General features: G+C 38.8%; 1 protein-coding gene across 1 annotated transcript; it reads right to left on the bottom strand.

Moving 5' to 3' along the window:
• Positions 1-615: 615 nt before the first annotated feature.
• LOC146573257 (multidrug and toxin extrusion protein 1-like) lies at positions 616-10,578 on the bottom strand. The gene is made up of 16 exons (XM_085277932.1): positions 9,800-10,578; positions 8,131-8,232; positions 7,947-8,015; positions 7,682-7,830; positions 7,303-7,345; positions 6,723-6,767; positions 6,536-6,633; positions 5,893-5,990; positions 5,608-5,789; positions 4,685-4,793; positions 4,437-4,512; positions 2,675-2,744; positions 2,469-2,601; positions 2,263-2,357; positions 2,111-2,174; positions 616-2,010 (listed from the first exon to the last, which is right to left on the bottom strand). The coding sequence occupies exons 1-16, from the start codon at positions 9,968-9,970 to the stop codon at positions 1,769-1,771; spliced, it is 1,746 nt and encodes a 581-aa protein (XP_085134058.1). The 5' UTR covers positions 9,971-10,578; the 3' UTR covers positions 616-1,768.
• Positions 10,579-15,540: the final 4,962 nt, after the last annotated feature.

The following is a 15,540-nucleotide window of genomic DNA, read 5'->3' as shown; positions in this document are numbered from 1 at the left end:
TTTTGACATAGGACCATGTATATTTGGAAAGTTGTTTTTCACCTTAATAAATAAGATCTTCTAAAAACTGTAGTTTGTACTTACTTGGATGAGCTTTGTCAATATTAAAATTTGTTTGATAATCCTAAACCTTTTACATATGCAAAAATTAAAAGAAAAAGATCTCAGGAAGGGGGAAATTTTTCACTGCATGGTATATGTTTAAATGACATTTCCAACAAATGGTCATAGTTATGAAACAGAGCTCAAAATGCAAATCATACATAATGTGTCTGGGCCTGACTACGTGACAGTCTGTGCAACAAGTTACTTTTTAACAGTGATTATGCAGAAAGGGAACACGGTCATTCATGACAGATGATCTGGAAACTGGTGAAAATGACTGAACCAAGAGGGGGGTTGAGTGGGACAGAAGTCATTTCCACGGGTGGCTGAGCTCATTGCTACTGATCAACAGGATCAGGTTTCTTTATTGTGAATTGATGAGACCTCTGTTTGTCCCAGAGATGAGACTGATGACCTACAGTCATTTCTAAATGGGTTTTATGGAGCTGCTGTTAATGTGGAATTTCCCTACATAAGCCAACTTTTTGAAGCTTGCTTCATGAAAAGCCTCTTTTTGTTCAGGAGTTATTTATTCATACACGCTCACACTTAAAAGCCACCCAGTATGGCTACAAGTTTGTGATTGTTTAATGCTTCACTATTAAACAGTAAACTCTTTATTTTCAGATTTCCAACAGAAGGAACTCAAAAACATCAAAACAACAGAGGAAATAGAAAAGAATGGCAGATGACTCAAAAATGTATTTGTTCAGCAAAGTCTCAACACTGACTAAACAGACCTTCATCTATTCGTTTAAAGCCTAAACCGATCATGAAAATAAAGATCTCTCTGATACATCTATTTAAAAAAAAAAAAGTCCATAGTATGGTCTTTTGAAGCAAAAGGAAGATATAAGAAGACATTGTGCAGTGAAATGTTTGTTCTCGTGAAAAATGCTGGCATAAAATGTTACTGGTGGACGTTTAAGTTCCTTGTTTCCACCCAGAAAATACACATTTTCCATTTGCTTACAATTAATAGTTCACTCACTCACTCACTCACTCACTCACTCACTCAGCAGATTTCCTCATAGACTGCATACTAAAATTGGATGCTGGATGCCCCTTGTTGGATAGTAAACAAGTTACTCAGAGCTTCACATTTTAGCCTTTGCAATCTTCGTGTTTTGAAAACTGACAGAAGGACTGAGTGGTGACTCACTAAGAAACCAAGTGAGACTGTATACTCATACAGTGAAGTGCATAACTGCCTTTTTCCTTTGCGATGCTAATGGGACCATAATTTCCTAAGTGAACATGATGTTGTATTTAATAAGATGTAACACCTGTGACAGAGCCACAGGTGAGAAAATGTTTACTGGGGCAAGCAGAACAAGCAGAAGAATTGCTTGCTGCTGTCTGTTATAGAGAATGCACATGTAAGACACTTTAGGTATCACACTTTAGGTATCACATTTCAGACCTGAAAGCATCATCCATCTTTTGTATACAGTCTTTGGGTTTTGATACCTGATACAAGAAATTCTAAATGTGAATTTGGCCTGACGTTAGCATCCGCTCTTTTGGTGTGCAGTAAAGAAAATATGAGAGGGCTGCAGACCAGGAAATCAAAGAGTTTCTGGAAGCTGCACAGAGCTGAAGACTGGAGTAGATTCTCAGTATGGTCAAGCTGATGAGCAGCCCTATGACACTCAAAAATCCATCATTTTAACAGCTTCATTAGAAAGTGACTGATGATTATTCCAGCAAGAAGGATGATGATCATGATTATTAATGCCAAACCACGCCATACAGCCAACTGTGGTACAGACAGAACATCTCCCACTGTGGTGGTGGTGAAGGCTCTACTGCCTGAACTGGCTACAGTTGGGTCTGTGTTTCCTCCCTCAGCACTCAAACACGCAGACTCAGCTCCACTGACCTGGGCCTGACTCTGATGTGAATCTAGAGGTTTGGGGCAGTTAGAGAGAGAGAGTATTTGAGATTAACCCAAAACGTTCATGCGAGCCTCAAAGCAAGACTGTTTCTTATTACCAGTTCTTACCTGAGTGTTCCAGCTCAGCTGTTGCATTTTCCTTTGTGATGTGAACCCCTGCTCTCACAAGAGCCTGATCACAGACATCAAAGACACTGATTGTACATTTTAGCTTCAAATAAGAAAGCTTTAAACTTAAAGCAACTGATGTAGCTACTCACATCTTCTGAAGCCTTTTTCCAATCAAGTTTGCACAAAAAAGTGACGTAAAATATCATCTGAAGTAAGAGGCAAATGACAAGTCCTGTCCAAAGTCCTGTCACCGATCAAAAAAAAAAAAAAAAAAAAAAAAAAAAGTTCCTGAAAGCTGCTAAACAAATCCTCTGAGACAGAGTAACACACACACACACACACAGTTTGGTTTTACCTACAATCCCCATGTTTGCTGCGAACATCAGGGACACACCAATGGGGAAGCCAATGAAGTAGAATGCAACAAAATTACACAAAGCACCAATCAGCTGTTTCCCCACACCTCTAAGAACACCTGCAGCCACGCCCTGCAAGTATCAAACACTGGTCATGCGGATGTCTCACGTGCTTTGTGAATGGTTATTCTGCATGATTTCTCACCGCAATGGCATCACAGATGTGCATGAATCCAAATATAAGCATGACATCAGCAACCCTCTGAATGATGTCTCTATAAAGATATAGAAATAAGACCTTTAAAAGGGTTTTTAGAAACATACTTTAAATTGATATTCATGCTTTCAATGTAACATCTATCTCTAGTCAGCAAACCAATAAAAGGAACAAGTTCAACTGCAGCAGTCAAACTGCATTTGAACCTGACATTGTTATTCCTCACTGCGGAGTTTATTGAGCGTGCTTCAGCTGCTTGACTTAATTATTTAGTAAGACCATAACATTAAACATAATTAAAAAAGTGGCAATATAGTTTATTATTAAGTGTTAGTTTTCCTTCCTTGATTCCTTGAAATTGTCCAATCTTCGTCTAAGGTCCAGTTATTCATGGTTGAGCCCAGGTACTTAATGATAAAGGCAATTTGAAAAAACCAAAAATAGACAGTCTCGAGTGTTTATTGAATATACCGAGTAACCACTCACACTGCTCATAAAAGCAACTGATCTCTTTCATTTAGTAAATTGTTGAATCTCCCTTTGGAGCAAGAATCTCAAAACTAGTTACAGACATTTACTTGAACCACTTGTAGGATTTCCACAATTGCAAGGATGGCTACTGTGTCAAGTCTCCCAGTTTATAAATAATTGTTATAATTAAACAGTCATTTTCGGGGAATGCCACAGGATTGGCTTCAGTTGGGTTAAAATCAGCACTCTGACTTGGATTTTCAAAAACCCCTATATGCTTTCAGTCATCATCTTGCCATCATCTTTACAATATTCAGCTCATGCTTCACCCCTGTCACATTCTCCTATAAATCTGCTTTTAATTAAGTTGGAATTGTTTAAAAGGCCTCTGGCCCCCGAGAGAACAAGCCTCGAAGCATAATAGCACCTCCACCGTGCTTCACACATTAGGAAGATTTAGTGTTTTGTGCCACCACACTTTTTGCTGGGCTCTTGGGATAATTTTGGTTGGCCGGCCACTCCTGGAAAGGTTCACCAATGTGCCATGTTTTTGCCATTTATGTATAAGGGCTCTCACTGTGGTTCTCTGGAGTCCCACAGCTTCAGAAATGGCTTCATAGCCTATTTCAGACTGAGAGATCTCAGTTGCTTTGTTTCTCATTTGTTCCTGAATTTCCTTAGATCGCGGCATGATATCTGCCACTTTGTCAGGCAGGTCGTATTTAAGTGATCTCTTGATTGAGAGTAGGTGTGAGAGTAATCAGGCCTGGGTGTTGCTAGAGGAATTAAACCAAAGATGTGATACACCACAGTTAATTTATGCTATAACAGGAGAGGGCAATTAATTTTTCCACTTAGTGCCATGTAGGTTTGGATTTTTCCCCCTTAATAAACACCATCATTTAGAAACTGCATTTTGTGTTTGTGTTATCTTTGTCTACCACTTAAATTTGTTTGATGAGCTGAGATATTTAAGTGTGACAAATATACAAAAAGAATAGGAAATGAGGAAGGAGGCAAAAACGTTTTCACATCACTGTATTTGAAGTCTGGGTGCCTCACAGGATGAACACTAACTATAAACTGAAGGATTTGTTAAAGGGACCTACCTGCTAAACATTAAACAGTCACAGATCACCGTTGTGCATCAACATGAAGACGATGACCACAGATAATGTATAATAGTCTGAATGGACTTGTGTAACATCACAGACTCAGCTAGACATCCATGGTGTCTGCAACAAAGTAAAACTGAGTGTGTGTCTGTGAGTGCACTCACTGCTCGGAGGTGAAAATGTAGCCAATGACGTTCTTGGTAGAGATGATGAAAGCCCCAACCAAACAGGCAACTGCCACTGTGGTGCACAAACAAAGTAAAATGCACAGCGTGAGAGAACAGCTCACATGTAGAAATTTCAAAGAGAGAAGGTGAAGACACGACCTGTGTTTTCAGGGACTGTTTGCATACGTGTTGATAACCAGCCGTTTGCTTTCAATTATTTCTTTTTAAGATTACTCGTTTCTTACATGCACAGATGATAGAGACTTTGCACGATAGCACGGCCTGCTTTGGATTTCCTGCACCAAGAGCATTTCCAACTCTCACACTGGCAGCAACAGAGAATCCCAGTGGGCTCTGTGAAAAGATATGTATTTACACAGTGATAATGTGAAGTATTGAATTTCATGAAAATAAATGATCTCATTAAAGTTAGTTTAAAGGGACATGGCACCACTACCACATTGGTATGATAAGTTCAAAAGTAGAGCTAGAAGCTCGTTATCTTAGCACAAAGATTAGAAACAGACGAAAACAACAAGAGATGCTAGAGCCAGTCTGATTTGTTGTAGTGTAAACTTGCACAAGCTCAAATAAAACTGCCATTAGGATGAAGACAACACAAACACACACACACATGAAGAAACACACAAAGAAACCAAAGCAACTACTGCCAACTTCATTAGAAGAACAGAAGGAAACTGCCAATAAGGCTGGTAGTTTTCCTGGGCTGCAGCGCTGCATTGCATATAATCCAACAATGTTCCCTTGGAGTGGTGAGCATTGATGAGCATGTGCAGTGTGCTGCACAAACTGGAAGTAAACCATGCAGCAGGTGAACAGTCACTGATTTTACAATCCCACATTCATTGTCCTTTATTCATCAGGAATACAGAGTTGTATGGTGGTCATGCTTAAAGGGATCAAAGTCCTTCTTCTCAAGTATAGATTATACAAAGATTTTTTTGTTATAATCTTTTTATAAAATATGTTCTTATGAAGGATTATTAAGATATTTTAAAGCATTTTTATAGCTAAGATTAATTTAAAAGGTTATTAATGGGGTTATTAAGGTTATTAATTTCACTGTTTCATGAAAACAATAGAAAATAAATGGATGGATGAAATAGTCTCTCCAAAAACAGGAAAGGTAAAAATGAAAAAAAGTTACCATATAAGCTACAATGCAGAGTTGGTATGCTATGGACTGAGCTCCCAGCTCAACCTCACTTATCACACCAGCCAGGAATCCTCCGATTTCAAATATCCACCAGGACAAGCAAATCATGAGCATACTGGGAATAGCCAGCTTGATGAAGAGACCCCACTCTTGCAGACAGTCAAGCGTCCAACCTGCAGCAGAAGTTTGAAGAAAAAAACAAAACAAACACCATTAAAAGACGGCCAGCTTTTTAAACATTCACTCGAAGATCACGCTGTGGTCAAGAAAACTGACCTCCCCATGTGGCTTTGTGTAGACCCTTCCAGCAGATGTAAGCACATAGGAACAAAGCCAGCAAATACTGTGACATGGCATTGGCTGCTGCAGATCCACTTCAGTAGTACCATGAGCAGAAGAAGTGACCAAAAATAGAAGTAGGCACTTATTAAGAAATATAACGACACAGTATGAATGGAAAATATCAAGATTAAAACATGTACAAAGCGTCCACAAAAGCAGTTAAATTAGACAGTCTTAAAATAACATTTCATAATTGCTTTGAGTTTTTTCTTCTCCTGCACATTTTTTTTTTTATGATTTTATGGTTTTGCCAGATTAGATCAACTGGAAGGATTCTATACTGTAAGTATACCTGAGTAAAAGTCAGGGATCTATCAGAATCAATAGGTTTACAGTTTTGAGCACAGTTATACTTCACTGTCTTTGCTAATCTAAGAAATGTCCAGATGTGCCACTGGAACTATGTGATGGACTCTCAGGTTCAAAATCTAAATCACTAAATAATTGTTTTTTTGTTTTTGTTTTAAAGCTTTAACACACCATTCCTGTGAAACACTTAAAGACACATATCTGCACCCTTCTAACCACTTATCATTCAAAAGTGATTAAAACAAAAAACAAACAAAAAAAAACTCACGCAACACCCAGCTCCAGGGGATAGAGGAAGACGTAGTTGATGACAACATTGAAGACATTTCCAATTGCTCCAGTTATAACCTGAGGCCACATAATTCCCTGCAACGAAGAGCAAAACGTTTTCCATTTAAACTTAACTTTGTTACATGTCATGAATGTCATACATGTCTTATGTTAGGATACTGGACCTGATTTTGTAGATACTTCCCAAGCAGTTGGTACATAAAAGCAGCCTGGAGATAGAAAACAGACAAAAAGTTTGAACATTTTTTTGTCTTTGAACACATCTGTTGATTCTTGTATGATTGCCGATTGTAACTATTGTTTCTAAGAACTTTGTATATTGTTACTTTGTAATGTGTTTAAAAACTTTAATTGGATAGCTATTAAAATTTTAAAACTGATACATACAATCAAGGAGGTGATATAAGATCAGTAAACTGCAACTTATGTTCTGTTTGACTAATATTGTTGACATATTTTATTTTACGTTTGTTTCATGTATGTCATGGGTTCAACAGTAAGGCAAATCTTGTGTGGATCGTTGAGACAGCTCATTTAAAAAAAATAGAGTTCCATTTTTGTGGTTCACCTCCCTAAGGCCCGGTTCATTTTGGATGATTTCGCAAGTGTCCCTTACGAAACAGGAAGTGCTCAGAGTGGGTGTTCTCCCTTTTAGACATTCTCTGATTTTACTGATAGCTTCCACCATTAGCTTGTGCGTTCACACACAGGATCATGAGGGAAAACTGAATGCATCAAACTCACCGGGAGAGCAGGCATGAAGATTTTCACATACATCTGGGCGAGACTTCAGGCCAGAGAGACAAACACAATGTGTGAAAAAACTACATATCTACAATGCAGGTGTGATTACAAGTGCTCTTTGCCTACAAAACTGATTTGATTCTTTATGGCCTAAATTCAAAAAGGTGCTTGAAACATTTCTCAGACATTTTGACATGCAAGACCTGCAGAGTTGCTGCAGATTTGTCAGCTGCACATTAATGTCGCAAATCTTTTGATCTACCACATCTGCTTTACTTCTACTGTAGTGCAGATTTTGACTTAAAGTATATATTGTGCATTTACAGATGATAATTATGAATTTGTCTAATTCTGCTCTAGCTGTTCCTGTTGAACTTACCTGGCGACCTCCGGACTCTGTTCCACTGCGAGTAAGAGGGGCTCAGTGTTGATGAGGACGGCCCAGCAGGGGAAACAGGCCAGCAGCAGAATCAGAACTCCCCTCTGGAGAATCACACCGACTCGCTTCAAGTTACCGCTCCCATACGTCTGCATGAAACATTCAGACAAAGACTTACTGATCACATGACAAAGTAACAGTTCAGGAAAACAAACTTGATACCACAATCTCCTTGTTAAGTTGTTTAAAAAACATGGGCCCCAACCTGAGATATCAGGGTATCACAAGTTGCTGATAAACCAGTGCCAACAGAAATACCACTGACGTTAACCACCTGCAAATAAATAGATACATTCATTTAAAAAAGCATGTGTTCAGAATCCAAATGAAGACTTACAGAAGGCAGCGACAGAAAAGAGCTGACGTACGCCTCACGTGCGTCTCCTTACCGCAGCTGCTAGTGACACTCCTGCAAGCTCAGTTCTCCCCATGTGACCACAGAACACCATACTGACTGTACTGATCATGTAGACCATCAGCTGAGAAATGAGCTGGGAAAACAAAATCAAACGCATCATTATTATCCAGCAGATCATAAATAAATAAATAAGGAAGAACTGTTTCATTAGAATTTTCATTAGTCAGAAATAGCTCATGATATACTCGCTTCTAAACTTCTTGCCGTCTTTTTTAACATCATATATTTTTAAACGCACAGATCAGGCTTCTAGGAAGGCACCAGAAGTCAAATTCATCATTTAATACCGACGTAAGGACAAACCAAGATTATTTGAGCCAAGAATTTAATTTAGAACTGTTAAAATGTTGTGACATGAAATTTTCTTTCTGTGCTTCAATAAAGTATACTTTATTGAAGCACAGAAAGAAAATTTCACTTGTACACTTGTACAGTCATACTTGCGTATACGCAAGTATGACTGTACAAGTGTGTTTGTTTATGGTTAGTGTTTAAATGACCAAGCGTGTGGTTTAAAACAGTGTTATACATTTTTACATATGAAAAATAACATGCTGATGCTGCTGGCCTGAAACTTGAAAAACTATCAATTTTCAGACTGATGTTTAATTTTTTTTTCTTTTTTACTTTCCTAACTTGTTCACAACAGGTCACCAAAGAGGGCAGATTTGTGTCTCTTTAGCCTGTTAGGCTTTTAGCCTGTAATGTGTAAACCACTACAATAAATAAACTGCATAAAAAGCAAAGAAATGTGTTCAGTGGATCTTTTCTTTATTGTCGCAATGCTTCGCTATGACCGTTCTCATACCATTCCCTGTTATATTGGAGATGGTACTAGGGCTCACTCTAAATAATTCTGCAACCTGATTCTGCAGACCACCAGCTTGAATTTGCCCTTCAAGGCACAGGTCCTATCCAGATCAGTCAAACATGGCCGGCTTAGAGCAGACACCAACTGTCCCCTCACAGCTGCTGCTAATCAGGCTTCAATCAGGCACCCGACTGTCAGCATCTAGAGTACCAGAAACTCAAAACACGAGTCAATAGCAGAATAAGCTGTTAAGTTTTTGATGGGCACCACCCAGAAATGTGGCATAATTTAAGGGGAAATAAGCAGGCATGTGTATTATTTTTTTTATACCTTTTTGAATTTTATAATTTTCATCACTTTGTCTCTTATTGAGATATTTAACTTAATTTAAATTATTTTGTTAAAGTTTCTATTTTTAGTGTTTTATCTTCTGTCGTGCAGGATCCTGCCACTTTCTGATAAACAGATTTAACACATTCAATTAGTAAAACGTGCAACAGTCTAGTTATAATGCTGATTTTTAATACAGCTATGTGGAATCAAAGCATTAAACAGTATGCAGCATGTTGTAACTCAGGCCTGAATGTCAGAAGGCTATAAAAGATTTAACATTCAGTAAGCAAAAAAAAAAAAAATAATAATAATAATAAGACTTTATGTCCGAGTGTTGACTTTTCATTTCATAACCAGATTGGAAAGGTCTTATTTGCGAGACTGTTACAGGAGTTGCACTCAGGTCAGAACTAGCTTAAAATGAAGCAGGTTTTTAAAATTTCATCTTTACTGTTGGGAATAAATAATTTTTCAGTGCCTCAATAATGCGTCTTACCACCGGTCCTGCCAGTTTAACAAGCTGTAGCAGCTCATTCCAGTACACCGGCGGGATCAAACAACGGGTGCTCTTACGGCGAGGAGAGCATCCTTCACCGGAGCTCTGAAGTTCATTCAAGTGTCCGTTCACTTCCCTTAAATAATCGGTAACCGGTTCTAGACCTTCCATGACCAGGAAACGAAACGCTCTAAACCGACTTGGATCCCAGACACCATTTACGGCCTCGTCCCCTGCAGTCACGGACACATGTCAGGCACAGCAGATATCCCACAGCTTGATCCACGCGGAGAAATCCACTGAAATCCCCTCGTGCTTCCACTGAAACGTGACGCGATATGTGACGTAAATGTCTAGGAAACGCTGTTGACGATAAACATGAGTGTGTTTTATTACAAAAACAAACAAACAAAGCTAAAATAAAAACGTCTTCAAAACAACAGTGTGTGATTTATGTTTTGGAGTTTATTTTAAAAAAAATACGGGCAGGCTTTTTGTGAGATTATTCCACATCGTCTTCCTCTGCTTTCATTGCAGCCACGTCACGCTCACGAGCAGAATCACGAGACCAATGCCGAATATGGTCCTGAAGAATGTAAAAAAAAAAAAAGGCTTGTCATACTGTAAAGACAGCTGTTCCATTTTCATGGAGATATCTGCAGACATGTATGGAGACAAAAAACAAACAAACAACAACAACAAACAAACTGGGAAACTGCTGATTGACGTATGAAGGATTTTAATCGGAATACTATGAAAACAATTGTATCAAAGCTGATGGAAAAAGTGTGTGAATGTCATTTTAACAGCCTGCTGACTAAAGATCTCAGCTCTCTCTCTCTCTCTCTCTCTCTCTCTCACACACACACACACACACACACACACACACACACACACACACACACACACACACACCCATCAATGTCCTCTTGGCTTCCTTTTGATGTAATGCAGAAAGAACCCTGTATGTGTGTTGCACCCTGCACGTTTACTTCTCTATGCTGTGCCACAGCAAAGATTCAAATGAGATAATTTTGTTTAAAATACTTAAAGAAATACATAATCACGTTTTCATTGTTGCTTATATAGCACAGAATTTTAAGTGTCAAACATATCACTATAAACATCAGCAGAGATCCAAACACTTCAATTGGGCTATTATTGGATTTCACATCAGAGGCTATGCATTAGCAGACAGTAATCGCTTTGGGGTCCTTAGATACTAAGTAAAGCGCTATACAAACACAGGCCATTTACCATTTAGCAAATGATTTCAAAAGACACTGCTCTTGCAGCTGGTACATAAAGGTAGTCTGCACAGAAGTAAGACAGATATAAGTTGAATGGTACAGGATGAGCTACATACATTATTTGTTCTTCATGGTAGGAGCAACCAAACATCATCCAAAACTCTGTTCGAAGTTAAGTTTCCTCTGTATTAAGGATCCAGACCAAAGCCCAGTTCCAAAGACGCTGGAACTCTGTGTAAAATATAAACAATATTTCACTTTATTCATATTTTATTTACAGAAAACTGTTTGAAAATTGTTTAAACTGAGATGTTTTACCATTTCATGATATATATTGGCTCATTTTGGAATTGACAACATGTTTGAGACAAGAATAAGTCCCCCCGAAAAGTTGGGATGGCACGCAAAACGCTGGAAAAGTAAGTGATACTAAACAAGTTAACTGGCAACATGACTGAGTGCACAAAAAGCAGCTTAGCTTGCCGAAAATCAAATCAATAAATTAAGTAGTGTTTGGTTATTTTTTTGTCATTGTGATAAATAGGGTTAAGACCAGGGGCGATTCTAGGATCAGAGGCTTGGGGGTGCTGAGCACCCAGAGAGCTGCCCGTCCAGGCAAGGTAAACTTTACTCGTCACGATGAGACTTCTTCCCTGTCTCTGTCAGTCCCTGCATCCTTAAATGTCTCCAGTTGTCCCGAGTTCCCTCTGACTGTCTCCTTGGTGCATTTAAACCCCTGTTCCTCCCTGTCATCGTCTGTTGTCTTCATCTCCATTATCAGTCATCATAATTTTACCCTCTCTGTGCAAGTCTGCGAATTTCTTTATTAAATCATAAGATTCTTAAATTCATCAAGTCTCTCTGTGCCTGGGTCCTCGTCACAAAACATGACATCACTGTTTTGTACACTTTAACACAATTTAATCCCCACATTTGTGAAAGAAAAGCAAAACACTTTTTTGAAAAGTCTGTAACAAAACCATCAAATCTGATAAAGGTTATTTAAATGCTGCTAAAGACTACTACAGCAAAAGAAAAATGTATTGGAATTAAAAAAAAAAATACATATCCTAACGTTAATTACTGCGGGAGAATAATGAATGATGCTCATAGTGAGTAAAAAGTAAACTGAGTGCATTTTTTGGACAGAGATTCACTTTTAAAGTGTATGTATAACATAATACAGATACATAAAAATACACTCCAAAAATAGAAGAGTCCTTGAAATGTACAAAATATTATTAAAAGATTAGAAAAATGGAGACACCGTGTCACCTTGAGGTTGGCAAATCTGTCTAACTGAAGGTTAAATGCAGTTAATATGTCCTGTTTTAAGCCAGGCACTTCCACCTCCGCTCAGCCACCATCGCTCTGGCAGCAAGGGCGCTGCTGAAGCACCCCCAAAAATAGGCTAAAATCGCCCCTGGTTAAGACAACATATGATCTGATGACTAAGGTGACTACAGCAGTAGATGTGGTCTTTTCAATCATGTCACATGATCTCTATCAGCAGGTTTGTAGAATTGTTAAACTTCTGTTTATTTGGGTTTAAAAAATCTCAGGGAAATCTCAAGAAACGCAGCAGCTTGTTTAGTTTCTGCTCATGCCTTCGTGCCTGAGGCGCTGACACAGTATCAGGTGGCACTGCCGCCCTCTAGTGCTAAAACTATTTAATGCCACCAGCTGTGTCGCTGCTGACCGCAAAGCCTGAAAAATGTGATGTGACAGAGAAAACCGAAATGACAGAATTAAGCGTCTGCAGGGTGAAATCTCTCAGTACTTCCTTTTGGAAAACCTTTAGATTTTTAGTCACATGATTTTATTGTCTTTTGCCTTTCAAATATATTGTACACCTGTTTAAAAAAAGAGGTTAGGACAACATGTAATCATCACAGTATCCTATAACACAAAGTCAGTTAAACTTCAGTGATGTCAGTCAGACCACTGTGGATCCATTTTTACCTGCTGTGGTGAAAATTAAAGTCTTTTTTTCAGATTTGCTTTTTTTAAAAGTGTCTTTGTAGCTTGAGATGGTGTATTCAGCTAGCCCAGCACCCAGCACAGCGTCAGAGATAAGCCATCACATGTGTGTAGAGGGCATCAGTCCAGCAGCAGGCCCAGTATTTACTCCTCTGTTCAAGAAGGAAGAGGAAGATGATTACGAGGGTCCCACAGAATGACCTCCAGTGAGAACCCATGTGCATGTATTTGGTGGAAATGTTAGAAACAGAATCTGTGAGCATGGAATCAGAGCATGGGCGGGGAATTAATTTCCCCAAGAGGCTGTATGAGAAATCAGGACTCAACGTGGGGCCCTCCACAACAATCCCAGTTTCTCATGTGGACTCTTGGGAAATATAATTGCCATCCCTGCTTCAGAGGGACGTGCTCACAGCCCAGCACGGTACAGATCAACTGACATTCGCCAGAGAACATCAGAACTGGCAGGACTGCCACTGGCGCCTTGTTGTCGTCACAGATGAGAGCAGGTTCACTCTGAGCACATGTGACAGATCCCACAGCATCTCCAGTCTCTTTCATATGTGCACACTGAACTATGACGATTGATTTTTCCCTAATTTTATTATTTTCCCAGTTTAGTTCAACTTTCTGTTTTTCCCTCTTCTTTATTATCTTTGTTTGTGTTATGTTCAGCTGTTCCTCTTTCCTGATATAGAAACATGAATTAAGCAGCTGCATCTTAACAATATGGTCACACTATAATATACAAGATTCAACTTTGAAGTAATGCAGCCAAGAAAAAAAATGCAGAATAGTTATAACCGTTTTAATCTGTTGAGTGGTGAATGTAAATACTGTCCCTTGTTCTAACGTCACCTTTTTGATTAAGGATATAGAGAGTGGACCAAACCACTGTGACCCACAGGAGGGGGGAGTCCACTTTTTTCATCTTCAAAAGTTGGTTTTCTTACCACAAGAGCTGCCAGTGCTTATTACTAGAGATGGCACGATACCACTTTTTTATGTCCGATACCGATACCGATATCATAAATTTGGATATCTGCCGATACCGATATGAATCCGATATAGTGTTTTTTAATCAACAAAACTGTTTTTTAAAATATCTTGCTGCATTTTGCAAGTCTGCAAGTTCATACTCAAGTTTAAAACAACAACTACACTAAAGCTATTCTGTTATACCTGTATACAAAAAAAATATTTCATAGTTCAGCAATACTGATCAATCTAATAAACTTAGACCTACACCATCCTCCCTATTCTGGTATTTTAAAGAGTACTTAGCGTAAATATTAAGCAACCTAACTAATAGGGTTCCAACTCCCAGCAACAACAAAAATAAATAAATAAAAAATAAGGAACCACCCCTCACGCGCCACCTCATGATGCTTAATCGACGTAATCAACCTTAATTTGATGCAGTGTGAAAGAAAATGCACAGAAATCAATTATTTTTCAAGAAATATTAAATAGATTCAACATCTTTCTTCAACAAAATTGCAGACTGCACAGATGGTACCTTCCCAAAGTAAAAAGTACTATAGCTTACTAGGGTATATATTAGACTTAATAGTCACTATATACAGTAATGGACTTCTATTCATTTTACATCAAATTAAAACTTTGGGTGTCAGATAATTATTTATTAAAAGCTCGACATTTTAAATGAGAGTAAGAAAGAAAAGTATGTCTTTGTGCCCCCTTTTCCCTGTTAATGCCCTGTCGGCCCCCCTGGCTAAACTTTGCTAGATCCGCCCCTGCACAGTTACCAGCGTCAGCTACGTAGAAAAAGATCCTGGTGTAGAAAGAAATATTAAATAAATTCTAACAACAGCTTATCAAGCTTAAACGTTCTGCTGTTGTTCAGCCGCTGGTTTCCTCTTTCTGGTGCAAAGTGGGCCAAAAACAAACAAGAGAGACGGACTCGCGACAGAAAAGCCGATCAGCTGATCATTTAAGCAGTTTCACGATTGAAGTAGCAGCAAGAAGAGGCAGTCGCTCCATATATCGCTTGTTAAGCTTAACGCAGGAATGCTTTACAAACATTCAGAGATGGACTTACACACTTGCTTTACTTCTCTCGGGGATAACTTTGTCGGAGATGAAATGCCGGGTTGCTAGCGAAGCTCCAAATGCTATCCAGACCACCGACAGGTCCCGCATGCCACAGCTGCTCTATCACGTGATGCATACTGCTCCGACTGCTAACGTTCTGAGGTGAGTTACGGCGTGTTGCAAGTTTTGTGAGGTGCTTTCGTGATATTTAATGGATCGGATTACATTTTTTATTTTTCTCCGATATCCGATCCAGTAATTTAGGTCAGTATCGGACCGATACCGATACGTAATATCGGATCGGTCCATCTCTACTTATTACTAATAGTTAGTATCATAAAGGTATCCTTCTAATATTGCATTGAGGAGGACGAGAGAGAAAGCTGATCTGGACACCCTCGCCTTCTCAGAGTTTGCACCCCTGTTGCATTGTCTGTCTGACTCAGCAAAGATGAT

The sequence above is a fragment of the Mchenga conophoros genome, linkage group LG6 (genome assembly GCF_057382185.1).
Source record: "Mchenga conophoros isolate Kocher_MC1m ecotype Shallow Benthic linkage group LG6, M_conophoros_male_GT1.1, whole genome shotgun sequence".
Taxonomy (NCBI): domain Eukaryota; kingdom Metazoa; phylum Chordata; class Actinopteri; order Cichliformes; family Cichlidae; genus Mchenga; species Mchenga conophoros.
The sequence above is the reverse complement of the archived record's forward strand: the minus strand, read 5'-3'. Positions and strand labels throughout refer to the sequence as shown.

What these genes read in the sequence shown, in the direction of transcription:
- LOC146573257 (XM_085277932.1), bottom strand. Translation starts at nt 9,970, where the DNA reads ATGGAAGGTCTAGAACCGGTTACCGATTATTTAAGGGAAGTGAACGGA. An exon ending in GTGATACCCTGATATCTCAG is followed by an intron (nt 7,831 to 7,946) that starts GTTGGGGCCCAT and finishes TGTTTCATGCAG; the next exon opens with ACGTATGGGAGCGGTAACTT. An exon ending in TCTGCATTGTAGCTTATATG is followed by an intron (nt 4,794 to 5,607) that starts GTAACTTTTTTT and finishes ATCTTTTCACAG; the next exon opens with AGCCCACTGGGATTCTCTGT.